The sequence below is a fragment of the Carassius auratus genome, chromosome 28 (assembly GCF_003368295.1).
Source record: "Carassius auratus strain Wakin chromosome 28, ASM336829v1, whole genome shotgun sequence".
In the NCBI taxonomy this organism is placed as follows: Eukaryota; Metazoa; Chordata; class Actinopteri; order Cypriniformes; family Cyprinidae; genus Carassius; species Carassius auratus.
The window spans coordinates 21,878,876-21,895,868 of record NC_039270.1 but is presented as its reverse complement, the minus strand read 5'-3'; the positions used below and the strand labels follow the sequence as shown (position 1 = coordinate 21,895,868).

The following is a 16,993-nucleotide window of genomic DNA, read 5'->3' as shown; positions in this document are numbered from 1 at the left end:
CCCGAAATAATGCGCCCGTTGTTCTCTTCAGAGAGAAGACTCATCAGGAGAGCACAGGTCCCGCCGCAGGCCTGCGTGTCTCTCGGTTAGATTGAGAGTCTTTTTGGTAATAATGAACTCAATTCTAAGTAATCCTTTCTCACGCCACACAATAGTATTTTGCCGTAGTTTTTCTCACGCTGTTTTACAGTCTAAATAATTATGCATATTCCAAATACTTAAATACAGTTAGTTTTGTTTTAATGTATAACATCTTGTAACAACATTTTCTCTATTTAGATTCATAATGAAAACTAAAAAAGTTTTTTTTTTTTTTTTAGTAAAACAGCAGTAACAACTAATTCGTCATTGTATCACTAGAGTAACCATATTTTAATCACTGTATTCACATTAAAACCAAGGTTATACAAATAACTGGTTAGAAGAAGTCTGCCAAAAACACCATGGTTACCTTGAAGCATCTAGAATACATAATATAACATTTTATTTAAATATAAATAAAGCTTTATTAAATAATTTTCCATTAATAAGAATGAAACTGTATAAGGTTCAGTATCAGTGGTATCCTTTAAGTATTATTGTAACCAAGTTATTGTTCCTCAAGCTGAAGGGTCAGTCATTTGACCCTCTTTATCTTATACACACAAACATAACTTATTCTCAGTATAGTGTATATAGGGATCAACTTTCACCTAAAAGCCAGACAGGTGCTTCATGTACATCAGTAATTCTATACTGCCAAATGAATAATTCAGCATAATGTAGCTTGACTTTACAACTTTCTTCATCCAAAAGTTGTGTGAAGATAACGGGGAGTCTGGTATAATATTAAACTAGCTCACAGAACACATAACTGAAGTAGGCCTACCATACTGTTGCACTGAAATGTTCATTTTTAAGTAAAGATGACTCGCAAACAATGACATGAATATTACTATTCATTTATTTAAAAAAAATAACAGACTCATTACAATGCAAATGTACAATCTTAGATCTTTCCCTCGTGGAGAAAGTATTTCTACATGATATTTAGGTTAGCTGTGAAAAACATCTTGGGAGAAGGGGCGGTTTCACTCTCCGTCTTTGCCACGTTCACTTTTTAGGGAACTTGGCCTGCTTGTGTTTGGGAGGAGCCCATTTCAAACAATGTGTGTCCACTGTAGAAACAAAATGCAAATGTTTTAAACTCTTAAAAGCATGTTAACACATATACAAAGCAAAGGATAGAAAAGGGGCAGATCTGTTACCTGTTATTGGTGGTTTCTTGTACTGGGCACTTTTGAGATGCTCCTCGACTAGTTTTGGTGTGACACAGATGACGTGCTGACCTTTCCAGTACTTGACCATGTTCAGAGACTGTAGTGTGCTGATGATGTCACTCTGAGTAATGCTGGTCATCTGACTGTGGGTGCAGACATTATGCATTAGTTAAATCTCTTCATCAAAGCCTTGGCAGTTAACTCTGCATGCAACCTCATGCATTTGTTTACGTGCAGGTTTGTTCTTGTATTTGGGACTGGATGTGTACCTGAGGTCTTTGATGGACAGCGTCCCTCTGAAGTCGCGCAGAATCTCTAGAAGTACCCAAGACCAGTAACTCCTGTAACTCAACTTCCCCAAGTCTGACAGAGGCTTCTCTGGAGACCCCACCGTACTCTCCAGCTTAGACAACTCATAACCTGAGAAGAGTATGACTCCAGTTATCAGTGTATGTGCTTAAATCAGAAGGGAACATCTGCCGAGAGGTGAATCAGGGGTGAAACCTACTGAATGCAATTAGAAATTTTCCATATCCTCTTCTCTGGTATGGAGGAAGAGTGAGAATACAAGCCACATTGTTCCCATCTGGAGACTCCTTCTCCTGCTCATCAAGAATACATTGTTAATCGAGGTACAAATACAGAGATACGCTGTAAAAACAAACCAAAGAAACACTTCACCTTAGAGAAGTAACCCACAATATGTGCTCCCTGTTTGTTGACTTCAGTGAGGATGTAGAAGATGAATGGCTCTACATCGAAGTAAAGCGTTTTATGATCCAGAAAGAGCTTCGCCAGGAGACACAGATTCTGACAGTAGATCTACAGCGAGAAGGACAGTGATAACAACAAACTGTGGGGAAAAGATACAGCTGCATAGGGATTTGAAATCAGTCCCAAAATAATTCGTTTCTATGCTTCATTTTAATGGCAGGTGTGATCTGGCTCACCTTATGGTCCTTCCCATCAACCTCGTACACGGAGATATTGTTCCTGCGATAAATCTCTTTGCCTGGAGGCTGACGCCACTGACACTGCGACTGAAACAGGAGCCATTGAGGAACAAAGAAACAGCAAAACAAAAGACAGTGTAAATTCAGCAAGAACATTAACTTTCTCCGGGAAGACGGAAATGCTATAAAACGAACACACACACAAAACACAATCAGCTGATCGACAATGAACAACACTGATCTAAGAACAGATACTTGTAAAAAAAAAACTTGTTAAAAAAAGAAAATCCACTGGAAAAATCCTGTTGATTTTTAGTTGACGCAAGCAGTCACTGCTGCACTCTATTCCAAGCCATTCAACTCATCAGCACAGATGTATAGCACCCCCTATGGTTTAATAACAGACGTTACTGTGTGAAACAACAAAAAAACCATTGTGTGGACTGACCAGGTGGTATCTGAAAGTCTTCTCATACTTCATATACTTCAGGCAGTATTCACAGATCCAGAGCTTGGGCTGTTTTCCGTAGTCCTCAGGGAAAGGAGAGAAGTACCATGCGTCAATCTCAAAGTTCCCAATCTGAATCTTGTCCACATATTTTACTTTTGTGATCTGAAAATAAAAGCAACATTTTGGATAAAAATCAGAAAACGGGTAGACATAGTTGGTTACTGACATTGATGTAAACACCATAAGCAGTGTGAGGATGCAAAGCAAGTGTGGTATGCAAATGTTGCCCCCCTCATACCGCCTCGTGCTCTTTCTCCAGGGCTGCTGTAGTGGGGTCCATCTCTGCATACGTCTGAGAGAAGAAAACAAGCAGTCAAATAATTACACATGTTGCTGTCAGACTGATGTGGCCTTCCTCAGACACAACACTGATCAGCATGTGCAGAGACGTGATGACAGGTACCTTCTGAACGTGGTTGATCTCGTCATGTTTACGCTTCTGGTTTCGGGTGATCTTCCTCTCAGGCTGGTCCACGAGTTCACCTCCACCTCCCTCCTCCACACTCTTTCTCACTGCGTCTTTCACAGTCTTTGTCAGGGCCAAACGTGCCTTTCCAACCCACTCATCTAAACGTCTGTTAACTGCCAATGACAAAACAGAGCTTGTGCTCACTGAATCTGTAATACAAAAACCTGTAAAGCATCTGTAAAGCAGTTCCACTCACATCCAACATAGTGGACATAAAACTCTTCTCTGCCTTCCTGCTCATTCAGCCGAGACTGAATAACCTCTGCTGAATCTGAAAGAAAAGAAGAAAACAAATGAATAAATAAAATGTATGTGCATGCACATTTGGGGTTTGCATGGGCTGTCGCTTATGAGTTTCTCAATCATGTTTTCGTAACGATAATGATTCAATTATAATACAGAAGTAATACAGAATTTAACCACAAATGGCAAATTAATTATTTCTGAAAAAATATAATACTAAGCATTTTCCGTTTTGAGCTTACGCCATGTTTTGTCCGCACGCTGACACAGATAAGTCCCCCCGATTTCTACGGACACCTCCTGCTCTCTGCCGCCGATGTGCGACAGCCCATCCCCTGAGTGCGGAGTACTCGAGCCCGCGGCTTCTCGTTCTCGATCCGCGGCCTCCGCCTCGTCCTCTTCCCCGCCACTGCCGTTTGATGAACATGTCGCTCGCGTTCCCGTCTCCAAGCTTCCTCGGTCGCTTCCAGCGTGACCAACGTCTATTTCAACATCCATTCGCTCTTCTGAACCGCAGTTATCGTATGAATTGTTCATGTTTGGGTGGCGATTGTTTGACATCGACATCGTTACGGAAGACATCTTTGTCTATTTGAAAACATTGCGCACGCCGCGTTGACTCGCGCATGCGCAGAACGAATCTAGTCCTGGTCTGTTTTGTGTAATAGTGCCTCTGTTTTGTTTAACTTATATAGATACATACACATTTTATATAAAATATTTTAACAAGAATAAACACATTATACATTTATATTTGTAATTATACATCCCCTGTGCGCGCGCGTGTATTATGTATATATATATATATATATATATATATATATATATTAAATACATATACATCTATCCTATTTATTTAACTTTTATCTTATTTAACCTGCAACAGAAAGAAGATACTACTTTCTTTCGAAGTTCTGATTTATGGATTTAGGACATTTTCACAATTGCTTTGGAAAAAGTTAAACATCTTTGAACTTCAACAATGGCTAGACTCCTACCTAATTGCAATGTTTACTCCTTCATTTTCACTAACAACAATGACGAACCCAAGAGAGGAAGGAAAAACATGGGTCAGTTTACTGCTTGTGGACAACTTTATTATAGACATGGACATAATGATGGTACAGCTGGTGAAACTGGGAGGTACGCTTGTTCCTCTGCCTGTACCTCCCCTCTCCCATTGTCAGAGCACTCCCTCCTTCCTAAATTCTTTTTCCACTCTCTGATGCAAACCTCTGCCGCCACCCCTATAAGCCCCGCCCCCTCTGTGATGATGCCCAGCCCCTCCCTCTCGGGCTCGTTGTCCTCCTCCACGGTGGCAAACACTCCCAGAAGTATCCCAGTGACTGGGTCCCTTGAAGTTCCTCTCCTGCCAGTGTCCATGTTGTCGTCCGGAGCTACGACCGCCACGCCTCCATCCTCGACCCACGTGTTCCCTTTCTGGGCGTCCTTCCTGTAAGATTGTCTGAGTCACATCTTTTGAAATACACACGTTTTGTTGACTCAGCTCTTGTCCACTGTTGGATTCTGACGTAAACTTCACTTGAGAAATATTTTTTTCTTCTTCATTGGTCAAAGGCTGTGTTATTTTATCACTGAGTTCACATTCCTGTCCTTGTGCTGTACTTTCTCCCCGCGGTGTGGGGTTCAGTGGGCCGGAGTTGACATGATTAATCTTAACAGAAGAATGCATGAGCCTGCCCAGTCGTTCTACCCCAGGTGTAGTCATCGTGTGACGTGCTGATCCCCCTCTTCCGCCTCCTCTTCCTCTACGACCTCTCTTGAAGTCACCTTGCTGCCTTCTCTCATGAGTGCCCAGGCGCTGTGATTGGCCTGTAGTGTGATGACTTTGAGAGGCTTGGGTTGCATCGGTGGAATCTTGGGACAAGGAAGGGACTGACTGAGAAGATTCGGCAATGGAGGCATCCTCCGTTGCAGGAGTGTCAGAAACATTAGCTGGAGCCTGAGGAAACACACACATTGATTTATTTTTCACATTCTGACATTGAGAACTGGCAATGAACACAGTGCAGCTAAATACGATCATCGCTCCTGTTAAATATTATAAATATTAAAAGGGGTCATGAACTGAGAAATCAAAATTACCTTGATCTTTATCATCAGATGTCACTGTGCTATAAAACATTCAGTTTGTTTCAGAACTTAAAACATTCTTGTTAGTCTAAAAACAGCGTTTATTAAAGCCAATCTGCCAAAACAGCAGGTTTTAGAATGTGCCACTCTATGATGTAATGGTGTGGCTAAACTCCGCCTCCGCAGAAGAAGATCAGCGCCTGCTTCTACATCACTGCCTATTTAGCCCCCCATTGATTTGCGCACATAATTGGTAAATGACAAGAGCTACAATTGCAGGCCTACGCAGAAACAAAAAAAATTATAAACTTTATATGAGGAACTTTATTTTTAAGGAAGCACCAGACCAGTAAGAACTTGTTCCTTTATTTATTTCATTTTGCGGATGATGCAGTGCAGACTGTTTTATTGAATACCAATGTTGTACAATACAAGTGTGAGTAACTGTTTTCATTACATGATCGCAATTGCTTTGTCTGATTAATATGTATTTTATGAGTTTTTATGTATTTTTAACCTAAGTCTTTACTTCAGAGTCTACAATCCGCCACCGTCTCTTCAAACAGAGCGTTTAGATGAGGGGGTCAAAACACGACAGGAAAAAAAAAAAAAAAAAAAAAGTATTTGGTGTATTCACACCTGTCTTGTTTGTTTAAACTGAATCAAATTTAAGTTTGTTTCCCCTCTTGGTGCAGACATTTTTGGCACGTGTGAATACAGCAATCGCACTGGGTGTTGACATTTTTGGCACGTGTGAATACAGCAATCGCACTGGGTGTTGACATTTTTGGCACGTGTGAATACAGCAATCGCACTGGGTGTTGACATTTTTGGCACGTGTGAATACAGCAATCGCACTGGGTGTTGACATTTTTGGCACGTGTGAATACACTGGGTGTTGACCAAACAACCGCACCGAGACCCTTCTACTACCGACCTCAATCCGACCCAATTGCAGAAATCACGCTCAGAAAGCAACAGCTAGCACATATAGTGCTGTTATTTGCATTTCAATTGCTTAATTCACTGGTTTTAAAACCCACAATGCTTACAACATATGCAGTAAGGAGATATTTCAATTATTTATTAATGAACTAGTGTTTTATGAGTCAGTGTTGCAATGAAGTTGATGATCCCGACTCACCATCTCATCAACGGATGCGCCTTTAGAAAGAAATGCATCTTTACGGATTACATAATAATAAGAGTTTTTGTTTTGGATTTGAATTATTTCACTTTGTAGTCATTTAAAGCTTTCTATAGATATATTCATCATGTCTGTGAGGAAAATATTCAATGGGAAATATGTTTTAGTGTATTTTTGTGAAGCACTCCTGTTTAAAGACCGAAAATGGAAGCACATCCTATTGGTTTTCTTTATTTTTTTTAAAAAGGCATAGAGGACTTATAATAATCCACAGTATTTAAAAAAAATAATGTTTTGTTAAAGCATGTCAACATATTCTGTTGCACCAAATTCACAAAATAATGATCTTTAAAAAAAGCATCATATGATCCCCTTTAAACAAACATTGTGATATGCTTTAAGTATTTTATATCTATAGATTTAATGATTAAGTCGTAATTATTTTATGACATTGTCTCATTTGATGCTCATAAATTTCTTCATATTGCGTTAGTAACTGATAACACCAAATCAATAAAATAATAGAAATCGCACCATGAAAGAGCTCCATGATTAGCCTGTTTTTGAACTTCCTGTTTTAATCAGCTTGAGAACTTCTGTCCAATGAATGGAGGATATTGGCACATGCGTGGCTTTGTTTACAATTTTACACTTGCAAAAAAAAAACGGCAGTGTCAAAGCCAACTGCACCAAACAAAAACAAAAAATCTACATTGCATTTGATCGAGACCAAAGCAAGTGAACTAGCAGACTTTCCTGGTGTGAATACACCCTCACTTCTAAATTATGATGTTTTTTTACTGTAAAAACCTTGATTACGAACATCATAAATGGACCTCAAAGAACAGTATGAAAAAAAAAAAAGACAGAGCCAGTTCATGACCCCTTTATTACTTTATTACTATGTTCCATCTAGGATTTACCTCATTAATGTGAATTAGGAATCTATTGGACTCTGCTTCGGGATCAATAACTCCGCCCTTTTCCTTCTGCCGTTCCAGAACCTTCTGGAGTGCTGCCCACTTCTTTTTAAATTCCCCACCCATGACTGCATCGTCCTGCTGTGGGTGAAAGAATAATAAACACAACATTCATGTGTGTCCACAGCATGTGATCAGTGAGCATACATGAGTGTGCTGAGCTTTCCAACTAGACATCCTGGCATAGTCAGCTAACAAGAGAGACTGCACACGGGACAATGACGCACTGCTTGGCACTGCTTGTGTACTGCTTGGCACAGAACACAAGGGTGACATTGTCCACTTGACATTTCTAACAATGACAAACGTCAGGCCAGTTTAGCTTGACTCAACTGCAAACACCGAATCCACCGAGAATGCAACAGTGTGTCCGAGTGTCTTACCTGTGTGAAAACTGGAGCAGGAGAGGAAACTAGGGCATCCAGATCATAGGTGAGAGGCTCTCGACACACGGGGCAAACAACAGCTAACTCCTGTTAATGAAACGAAAAAAACAATATTAAAAACCCTTCCTGTTATTCAAGCTCACCTCACTGCCTCTTTATGGATTGCAATTAGCTAAGCTTTCACAGATTAACACTACATTAAATATATAGTAATAATGTAATACACAAAACTGTTGACTGGAATTTATTGAAAACCAAATGAGTAGCATTTTGCTTGAAGTAAGGAAAATATATGAGCATGTCTAAAAAGAAGCCGCACCTGTTCCTCCGTCCTGTCTCTGGTTTTGTCCTCCTCCAGCTCCCTCTCACGGTCCTTCAGCTCCATCTCAGAGTGAGCGATGTAGCGGCCGAGACAGTGAGAATGGAAATAGTGATAGCAGCTGGTCTTAGTGAACACTTCCCCTTCCTATGGTTTTGAAAGAGGAGGAACAAGCACAACAATATTTACAACTTGTACAAACAGGTCACAAACCACACTAAGTGCAATGTTACAATGAAAACAGCAAACCTTAAAGCCATACAGACAGATGACACAGTTTCCATGGGGAATATTGCTCTCGGTCAGGATCTCTTTGGCTCTCTGTGAGGATGACAGAGAGAAACTGTTTGAGACTAACACATGTTAGAAGGCACATACCTCACCCTTTAAAGATGTTTTTGAGTGAAGTGTCTAATTCTCACCAAGCCTGCATTCATTTGATATAAATGGCAGCAAATCAGCAATATTGTGAAATATTCTTTTTTCTAATGCAATATATTTTCAAATGTAATTTATTCCCGTGATGGGAAAGTTTTAATCAGCAATTTCTTTTAATAATTGTATTTGCTGCTCAGGAAACATTTCTTACTATTTTCAATGCCTGTTATGCTACGTAATAATTGATCAATAGAAAGTTTAAAAGAACACCATTTATTTGGAAGAGAATTTTGTAACATTATAAATGTCTTGACTGTCACTTTTGATCAACTGAACTGAACTACATTTCTACAAACGGTGTATTTTCGGATTGAATGAGGAATCCAAACCTCTATGAGCTGATACAGTACAGGTGTCCCGATACATGACTCTGCCTCCGTCTGCAAACTCCTCCGTAAACTAACAGAGGAAAACAGCGGATAAGAAAGTATACAGATAAACAGGACATTTTAAAATTTTAAAACAGCAGTTTCTAATAATAATAATCAAACACCTGAGTAGTTTATCATCCGAGAGTCCACGTGGATTGTGAATAGAGATGCCAGGGGATGAATATGGGTACTGGAAGTGAATAAAACATACTCTCAGAAGACCAACAGGAACACAGAGTTGTCAGTAAAGACGTACCATTACCATAATATTACAGCAATTTGACCAACAAACCTGAGAGTCCAGATCCATTGTCAAAGTAAGACGGACAAACTGAGACAGACAGTCCTCCGCAGTGGAGGGATAGAGCACCAGACTGACTGTCCACCCTCTAGAAATGAGACGGATTTGACAGATTTATTTGTGTACGCTTTAAGGATACAGAATTAGTATCTCAAGTAATTCATGAATAACTAAAAGAGCAATAGATGCTCAAATATTTACCCCTCATCTCTCTGATCAACACTGAGCTCATCCAAGTAGATGGACTGCAGCACTTCGATTTCAGACAGGACACTGTGGGGTCAAACAGATGTGAGCTGAACTTCGTGTAGAACTAGTGTTATTATAACAACCCTGAGCATGACACATCAGACGGCCAAAGGGCCAAAGATAGACACAGCACTAACACAGTCGACCATTTTTTACTTCGACATTGACTATCTAACGCCTACCGGTTAAGTCTGGTCAACTATAGATTCTTTATGTTAGCGTCGGACCAAATTATCTTCTTACATACTTTTATAGGTATGTAACGTTACTATTAGTTTTTTAAACGGCTATGTCACCTATGACAGCTCTCCTTTATCGTAACCAACTGTGGTGTGTAATTTAAATAATTTTAGTCTTACAAATGAGATATTTTCAGTTCGTATATCAAACAACTACTGATTTATATGAGAATTCACAATAAATACATATTTCTGGCAGTATTTATCAGCAGCCCAACACTCACTCGCTCTCGGCAGCCATTTCCGCGGTGACGTCACTCTTCCTTCCACGACATCGGTCAGCTGACACAGAGCTGACGGTAAAAACATCTCGATCTGAACATTAAATCCGCATTTATTTATTAATATTATTATTAGGATGCACAGATCTCCGATATTAATTAGAAAGATGCTTTGTTTGGTATTTTAAACCAAGTTTAAGGTGTAGGCTACACTTTAAAATTCACAAAAATGTACCCAATATATCTGAATTCATGAACACCGACAACAACTGCACTTTTTTGGCTCATTTGTTTCATACGTGTAATTTGTCTTTAAAAATTTGATCTGATGTTCAGCCCCAAAAATGTTAACTTTATTCCGTCTCTAAAAGATGTTGTATGTTCTCACACACACCAAAGTAAAAGGTTTGAGTATGTTTTGAATTTCTATATTTTGCATAGTAAATATGACATTCACAAACAAAAGTTTGCAAAACGCATATCTAATTGTGATGTATTTTTAATGGAAGTGTAGTAATGGAAATGTAACTCTAAATGGAGTCGATGAAAAAAAAAACTTTAATACTAATCAGAAACAAAACGAATGATACATTGTACCATTTTATGGAGAAATTCTTTGCATAGTAATGTCCTCACTATACATTGCCAATTTCTTTGGTTCTTGAATCTGTTTCCAGGAAATATTTGATTGCGGTTACATGCTTGTTACGTTTTTTTTTTCCTTTATATATACTCCCTGGTAGTTTATTGTCTTTTTTTTTTTTAATTAACCCTTCATGTATTGTTCAGTTCAGTGTAATTTGATATAAAACTTATTTGGTGCATAAAAAAAAAAAAAAAATCAAAAGAAAGAAGACAGCCGACTGACAGATAGGAATTTCATTGATTCATTATTTATATGATTCATAACCATATGACTCAGGGGTCAAATTTAATAATCTAAAGAAAAATGGTCCTTCCACCATTTAGTAGGTTGATTTCGGGAACAATTCTGGCTGAAAAACACATGCATTTTAACATTTTATACTGCGAGCGTTTAGTCAATCCAGCAGAAGTCACTTACAGACATGCCTCTTTCACAACTGCAAGACTTTAAAAATTAACAATGTTATGGGGTTTGTGATTTTTTAAATCATATTTTATTGCTAATTTATTATTTGCATACATTAATGACATATATCGAGTCAGTTTTAATCCAACCATTAACATCTCTCACTAATCACAGTGGAACACATGAGACCGTTTGTATATAGTGTCTTTCCTGGACCAGGCCTCTGATGCCAGTGTAAATCCATGCCAGTCAATTCCCCTTCTGTAAAAAAACCTAAACATTACATTGATAAACATCTGTGTAAACAAACACTGATGTTCGGCACATAATAGCAAGTTATTTTTTATTCCTCTTGGTTTTATCTAAGCAGTGTTAACATAAAAAAAAAGTCACATTTCACAGCTGAAAACGTGACCCAAAGGATCAGAGTAGCAAAAGTGTTTGATTTGTCCCTCTTTCCGTCTGTTTTAGCACTTCTGCTCTAACAGCATTTCTTCCCTTTCTTCCTCCTTTCTCTGTCTCTGTGGGAATTTATATGGACGGTGTCCTTTTCTCTCCCCCTCTCTCTTTCTGCTCGATTTTGGCTCTGTTTCTTTGCCCGAAGGACCATGTGGGTGAAAGCCATGAACATCTGTAAACACAACAGAATACAAAAATAACATATTACTTTTAACAAATCGGAGTGCACAGAGAGACAAAAATGAATATATAAAAGATATATAGTCTATTATTCCATTCAAGCCAACATAAAATTTGTATATTTTGGTTAATTGCTGAGCTTAAATGCTGAGGAATAAATACATTTTTAGTTTTAAATAAATTTAGGCTTAGATTAACTTAAATACTGAGGATTTCTGAAAGAAATTGGGCTTAAAAGGAGAAACTTAATGTGGATTTTTACAATTAATTTATGGTTATATGATATAGAATTCACTAAAACTTTTAAATAATGATATTTTAAAATGAATATGAGTTTAAATAAACAATACATATCCCAGCAATTAAGAAATACCACCTCACCTCTTCTACATTGATATTCTCTTTAGCACTCGTCTCAAAGAACCGCACACCCACCGACTCTCCAAAGCGCTGAGCATCTTGAGTGTCCACAAGCTTTTTAGAGGGATCATCATTCTTGTTTCCAACTGTTAGGGATCAGAGTGGAACGGCATATTAACGTTTTGCTTTCGATACTACAACAGACTGAGAATATACAACGAAACATCTTTTTTCATCACATTGCAACTTCAAGAAAATCTAACCTAAAACTTTGCAGACGTTGTCACAGTTCTGTGAGATCTCGTTTAACCATCTTTTCACGTTGACAAACGATTCAGGATTTGTGACGTCGTACACAATGATGACTCCATGAGTGTTTCTGTAATACCTAGAGAAGTACAGCAGACACATGAGGGGGAGACTGGCAGAGATCAGCACATCTTTAATCAGCAGTTAGACGGGAGCGAGGCTTACGTCGAGGTGATGGTCCTGAACCTCTCCTGCCCTGCAGTGTCCCAGATCTGGAGTTTAACTCTTTCTCCATCGATCTCTACCGTGCGGATCTTGAAGTCAACTCCAATAGTAGTTATGTAACTGCCTGTGAAGAGTGCAAAAGCATGTTTTTATATCTAGTCATAACACTTGAGCTTCCTTAACACTTTCAAGCAAACATACACTTTCTTTTTTTGTCTTGCTTTGCTTAAGAACAGTGAATTAGATCATATATTTACAGACCCTTTGACTCACAGACCCTGTCTTTCTCACACAGACAAACACTTTGTGCAAAGCAGACTCACCAGAGAACGAGTTGTCTGCGAATCGTAGGAGCAAACTGCTTTTCCCTACATCTGCAACAGAGTCAGAGCGACATGTGTGAAACGTTCAGCCGTAATACCTTTTTAAAAAGCATTTCTTTTATAAAACATGCTTATAATTTTTAGATATAACTAAGTGAACAGTTAAACCTAAACATACAAAACTGATAATGTGAGCTTTAAATAACTCGCTACAGTAAATAAAAACAACTGCACAGTGTAAAAAGCTCTAGCAAATATCTCACATAGTCGATCTATAGCAGGCAATGTAATCTTAACATGACCTTTTGTCACAAAGGCCTTAAAACCAACCAGAATCCTAACCCAAGCCTACAGTCTTTATAGAGACATGCCACTAGCTGAACTGTTAGCGTGTAAGTGTAAGTGGCCACAGTGGACTGAATGAGGCGGCTGTGGTTAATACCACAGTTAAATTACAAACATGTTCTGTGAGATAGCACCACTGAAATTTGCTTACAAACAAAAGTTCTCTAATCTGAAAGCGGACGAATAAAAAGGATTGCTAAAGATGGCATTAAATTATAAAATCCCCCTATTTTTTTTAAATGCATGTTACTGATCTTACTATGAATAATTCATACATGTATACGCTTTCTTTTTTACTGTGGTAATGTTTAATAAAAACGTCATAACTGGACTTTCCAGTGACAGAAATCTCCAATCAATCTAGGACAAAGCGGTTTCATAGACCAAACATTGATGGTACGCATCCCTCCCAAGTTCATCCTAGTGACCTGATCAAGTGACTCGATGCACTGAAGGGATGATGACTGACAGGACACACTTACACACAGTAGCTTCATTGCAGCTTTCCAACAATGAGCATAATCAAGAGAAATAATCACTTATTTTATGCCATATATTAATGATTCTTTAATGGAGACTGTGCTTTGCCGGGTTTCTAAAAAAGGCTACACATCTGAGTTGGTAAAAAGACATATGTATGAAAAAGCAGAACCATACTAACTGGAGTCACCGATGATGAGCAACTTGAAGAGATGATGGTAGTCTTTTCCCGCCATTCTACTGTTCAAAATGTGTCCTCATGAAACAACAGCGTTCAAGTCCTCAGTCACGTTTTTCCTGTGTCTTAAAGTACCAGGATGTTTAGTGCGGAGGGTTCTGGGTGAAATCCTGCGGGCATCATGCGATCGTCTTTCCAGTTTTCCTCAAATCTCAAGTGCAAAATGATGCATCAGTGTGATTTCAGTGTATTCCAATTCCTGAATCAGTGATTTCGCACTGTCTGTAACTCGTTTGTAACAATATTGTTAGTTCATCTTTAAACCCTCTTTCAATTTCCAGTTACATTTCCATTGCTTTAGCCCACATCAGAGAGCCACAGTTGAAATCTACGTGAAGTTTCCTCTGCCGCCTCACCCTCAAGTGCAAACACATTACCACATTGTTGTGGTTAAGTATCAAATGACTCAGATTACAAAGTAAACGGTTCTTTAATCGCTGGTGGCTCTCATAACGCTGGGCTATGAGTGCATCAGGAACCAAATCATCCGGAAAACAGGGCAGCTTGTTTGAGATCCAAGTTGCTTCGTCTCCAAATCTTGATTTCTTAGATAAACAGATGGCATCTCAGTCACAACAATCCCATTTCGCCAGTCTAACCGATGCATGCAGGGACTGGTAGCTTCCCACACTTTGAAAGATCACTGCTACTCCAAAACACTACAGGAATGCAGCTTCAAACCGGAAGTGAGAAAAGTCCCTGCCGGACCCTTTAAGCCCTAAACCTGAAAAAAAAGAAAGGAAAAAAAGACAGGTATTATGTTATTTTTTTTTTTTTTTTGTATTTAGACAATGTTACTCCCTCTTCCCCATTAAGCAGAACAGCAGCCGCTAAACTAATTTCAGCTCCTCTCACTCTGACAGACAGATTACACTCTTTCTGACACAGATCAAAACCACAGTCACCAGCTGTACCCCTGAGTTTAGGAGATGAGCCCACACATGTCTCCTTACAACTGAAACCAAAACAATGGCCAGAAACATTAGAAGCCAGCACAAGACAAGCTGCTGAGTCAAGAGAAAGCCAGAGATTTAGCAAACTGCCAAAACTGTTCCATGAAAACAGGAAGGGACGTGTTGTTCCTGAGCGGGCCTGGCGAGGAGGGCACAGGTTCCTCAGTAAAACAGTAAAAACCCTTCTGGTCTCAAAGGAGGCAGCAGGTTAAACACGAACATGGGACCATTTCAACACAAAATAAGGTGGAAGAGAAGTGAAACGGACACACCTAGGCTGAGATCCGCTTATCAGGCGAGAAGAGGAAACGGTTTTCGGTGCCAACAAAGCGAAATTCCAGAATACAAATATGCTTCAATTAAAAGCGAAACTATTTGACGGTTTAACCATGCAGTACAACCGGATTGAACAGTCGATTCGAAGGAAAATATCATTAAGGGTTAATAATTTTGTCGAAGCAGGTCTACTTTATATATGTAAGGTTATCATAAACAGACTGTCCCTCTGAGATGAGTGACTTTACTGTATGGAAATCAAAGGGTCACGCGCCGTATCCATAGAAACTCTTAAGTCCGGCAAATGCTGCGATTTAACGCACACAGCTGTAAAAACACGCGATCCTACCAGACCTCAAGTTGAACTCTCGCCCGTCTCTTAAGTTCCGTTTCTTCTAGCCGCCTCATCAAACTTGTGTCCATTACTCAACTCGACGACTCCTCGCTTGTGATTTGTGAGACGCGGCTAGGCTAGCTACTTAACTAGCCGCAGAGTCTCTGAGATGATCAGATCAAACTCGGATCTAGAGAAGAGCTCACCGAGAATGCGTTAAAGCATGGACTCGGAGCACGCTGGGGAACTACGGAAGACTTGGTCCAAGTTTGTGTCGGGTGTGGGGTCGGTCCTCCAAGGCAGTGGGGAGCTCGGACAGTGCCCCAGCGGCCGCAGAGATCATATCAGATCAGATCGGCCTCTGGCGACGCACCTGAATGTTGAGTCACTCTCCTCCTCCTCCTCCTCCTCATCATCATGTGCCTGAGTGAGTTCCTCTGTCTCCTCCTCCTCATGACACTCCTGTTGCTGCTGAGACCGACTGCGCTATTCTGTCGCAACACACGAGCTGATGACATTCCTGCCGCACACAGAACTGGGAGGACTGCATTCAGGAACCGCGGTTTTGACCATAATGCATTGATTGGCGTATAGAAATTATGTATAAAGTTTTTTAACAGTGAGATGTTTAATTGTTTTAAAAAAAAGTATTTTCTGCTCACCAAGCCTACATTTATTTGATCCAAAATAGAGCAAAAGCAGTTATATTTGTGAAATGTTTACTATTTAAAATAACTGCTTTCTGTTTGAATATGTTTCAAAATTGAATTTATTTCTGATCCTTCAGAAATCATTCTGATATGATTCGCTGTTTAAGAAACATATATTATTATCATTTTTAAAAAAAATCAAGATTCATTGATGAATAGAAAGATCAGCATTTATCTGAAATAAAAAGCTTTTGTAACTTAATGCACTATACCATACAAAAGCTTATTTTTTATTTTATTTATTTATGGGGGGGGGGGTAAATGATCAAATGAATACTTTTATAAAGTTACAAAATATTTCTATTTCACATAAATGCTGTACTTCTGAACTTTCTGTTCATTAAAGAAACCTGGAAAAAATTGATACTCTGCCGTTTTCAACATAATAATAATATTATAATAGTAATAGTTCTTTGACCAGCAAATCTGAAAAAAGTGTAAAATGATTATCACAAGCATGAAATGAATTTTCCCGTTGTATCAGCAGCCTAATAAAATGTATTGTACATGGAGCGGCTCGCCTCATGTGGCCTCAGGGCTGTTGTTTTGACCAACTGAATACTACACACCGCATTTCTGTTACTGATGTCTTCATTTCCTTAGACTCAGATAATACAGTTTAGATACAGT

At 39.1% G+C, this 16,993-nt stretch overlaps 3 protein-coding genes across 5 annotated transcripts; all 3 read right to left on the bottom strand.

The window, feature by feature from the left end:
- Positions 1–925: 925 nt before the first annotated feature.
- On the bottom strand, positions 926–4,072 carry LOC113047158 (histone acetyltransferase KAT8-like). Its single transcript, XM_026208442.1, has 11 exons — positions 3,678–4,072; positions 3,389–3,463; positions 3,127–3,305; positions 2,962–3,015; positions 2,661–2,825; positions 2,210–2,299; positions 1,941–2,081; positions 1,768–1,861; positions 1,529–1,679; positions 1,248–1,402; positions 926–1,157 (listed from the first exon to the last, which is right to left on the bottom strand). Exons 1-11 carry the CDS (start codon positions 4,015–4,017, stop codon positions 1,093–1,095), a joined length of 1,509 nt encoding a protein of 502 aa, XP_026064227.1. The 5' UTR covers positions 4,018–4,072; the 3' UTR covers positions 926–1,092.
- A 438-nt stretch (positions 4,073–4,510) lies between these two features.
- Positions 4,511–10,260, bottom strand: LOC113047157 (E3 ubiquitin-protein ligase RNF25-like). Its single transcript, XM_026208441.1, has 10 exons — positions 10,184–10,260; positions 9,673–9,744; positions 9,463–9,559; positions 9,293–9,360; positions 9,129–9,198; positions 8,611–8,682; positions 8,362–8,508; positions 8,040–8,129; positions 7,600–7,737; positions 4,511–5,398 (listed from the first exon to the last, which is right to left on the bottom strand). Exons 1-10 carry the CDS (start codon positions 10,198–10,200, stop codon positions 4,619–4,621), a joined length of 1,551 nt encoding a protein of 516 aa, XP_026064226.1. The 5' UTR covers positions 10,201–10,260; the 3' UTR covers positions 4,511–4,618.
- A 1,040-nt stretch (positions 10,261–11,300) lies between these two features.
- LOC113047161 (ras-related protein Rab-35-like) lies at positions 11,301–16,032 on the bottom strand. 3 transcript variants are annotated; one of them, XM_026208445.1, is made up of 7 exons: positions 15,860–16,032; positions 14,034–14,814; positions 13,028–13,078; positions 12,705–12,828; positions 12,494–12,618; positions 12,252–12,376; positions 11,301–11,862 (listed from the first exon to the last, which is right to left on the bottom strand). In XM_026208445.1, the coding sequence occupies exons 2-7, from the start codon at positions 14,086–14,088 to the stop codon at positions 11,713–11,715; spliced, it is 630 nt and encodes a 209-aa protein (XP_026064230.1). In that variant the 5' UTR covers positions 14,089–14,814; positions 15,860–16,032; the 3' UTR covers positions 11,301–11,712. The 3 variants fall into 3 exon arrangements, with proteins under 3 accessions (XP_026064230.1, XP_026064231.1, XP_026064233.1); XM_026208446.1 differs by having other exon boundaries at positions 15,674–16,031; XM_026208448.1 differs by lacking the exon at positions 15,860–16,032 and adding an exon at positions 15,316–15,665.
- Between the last annotated feature and the right edge of the window lie 961 nt (positions 16,033–16,993).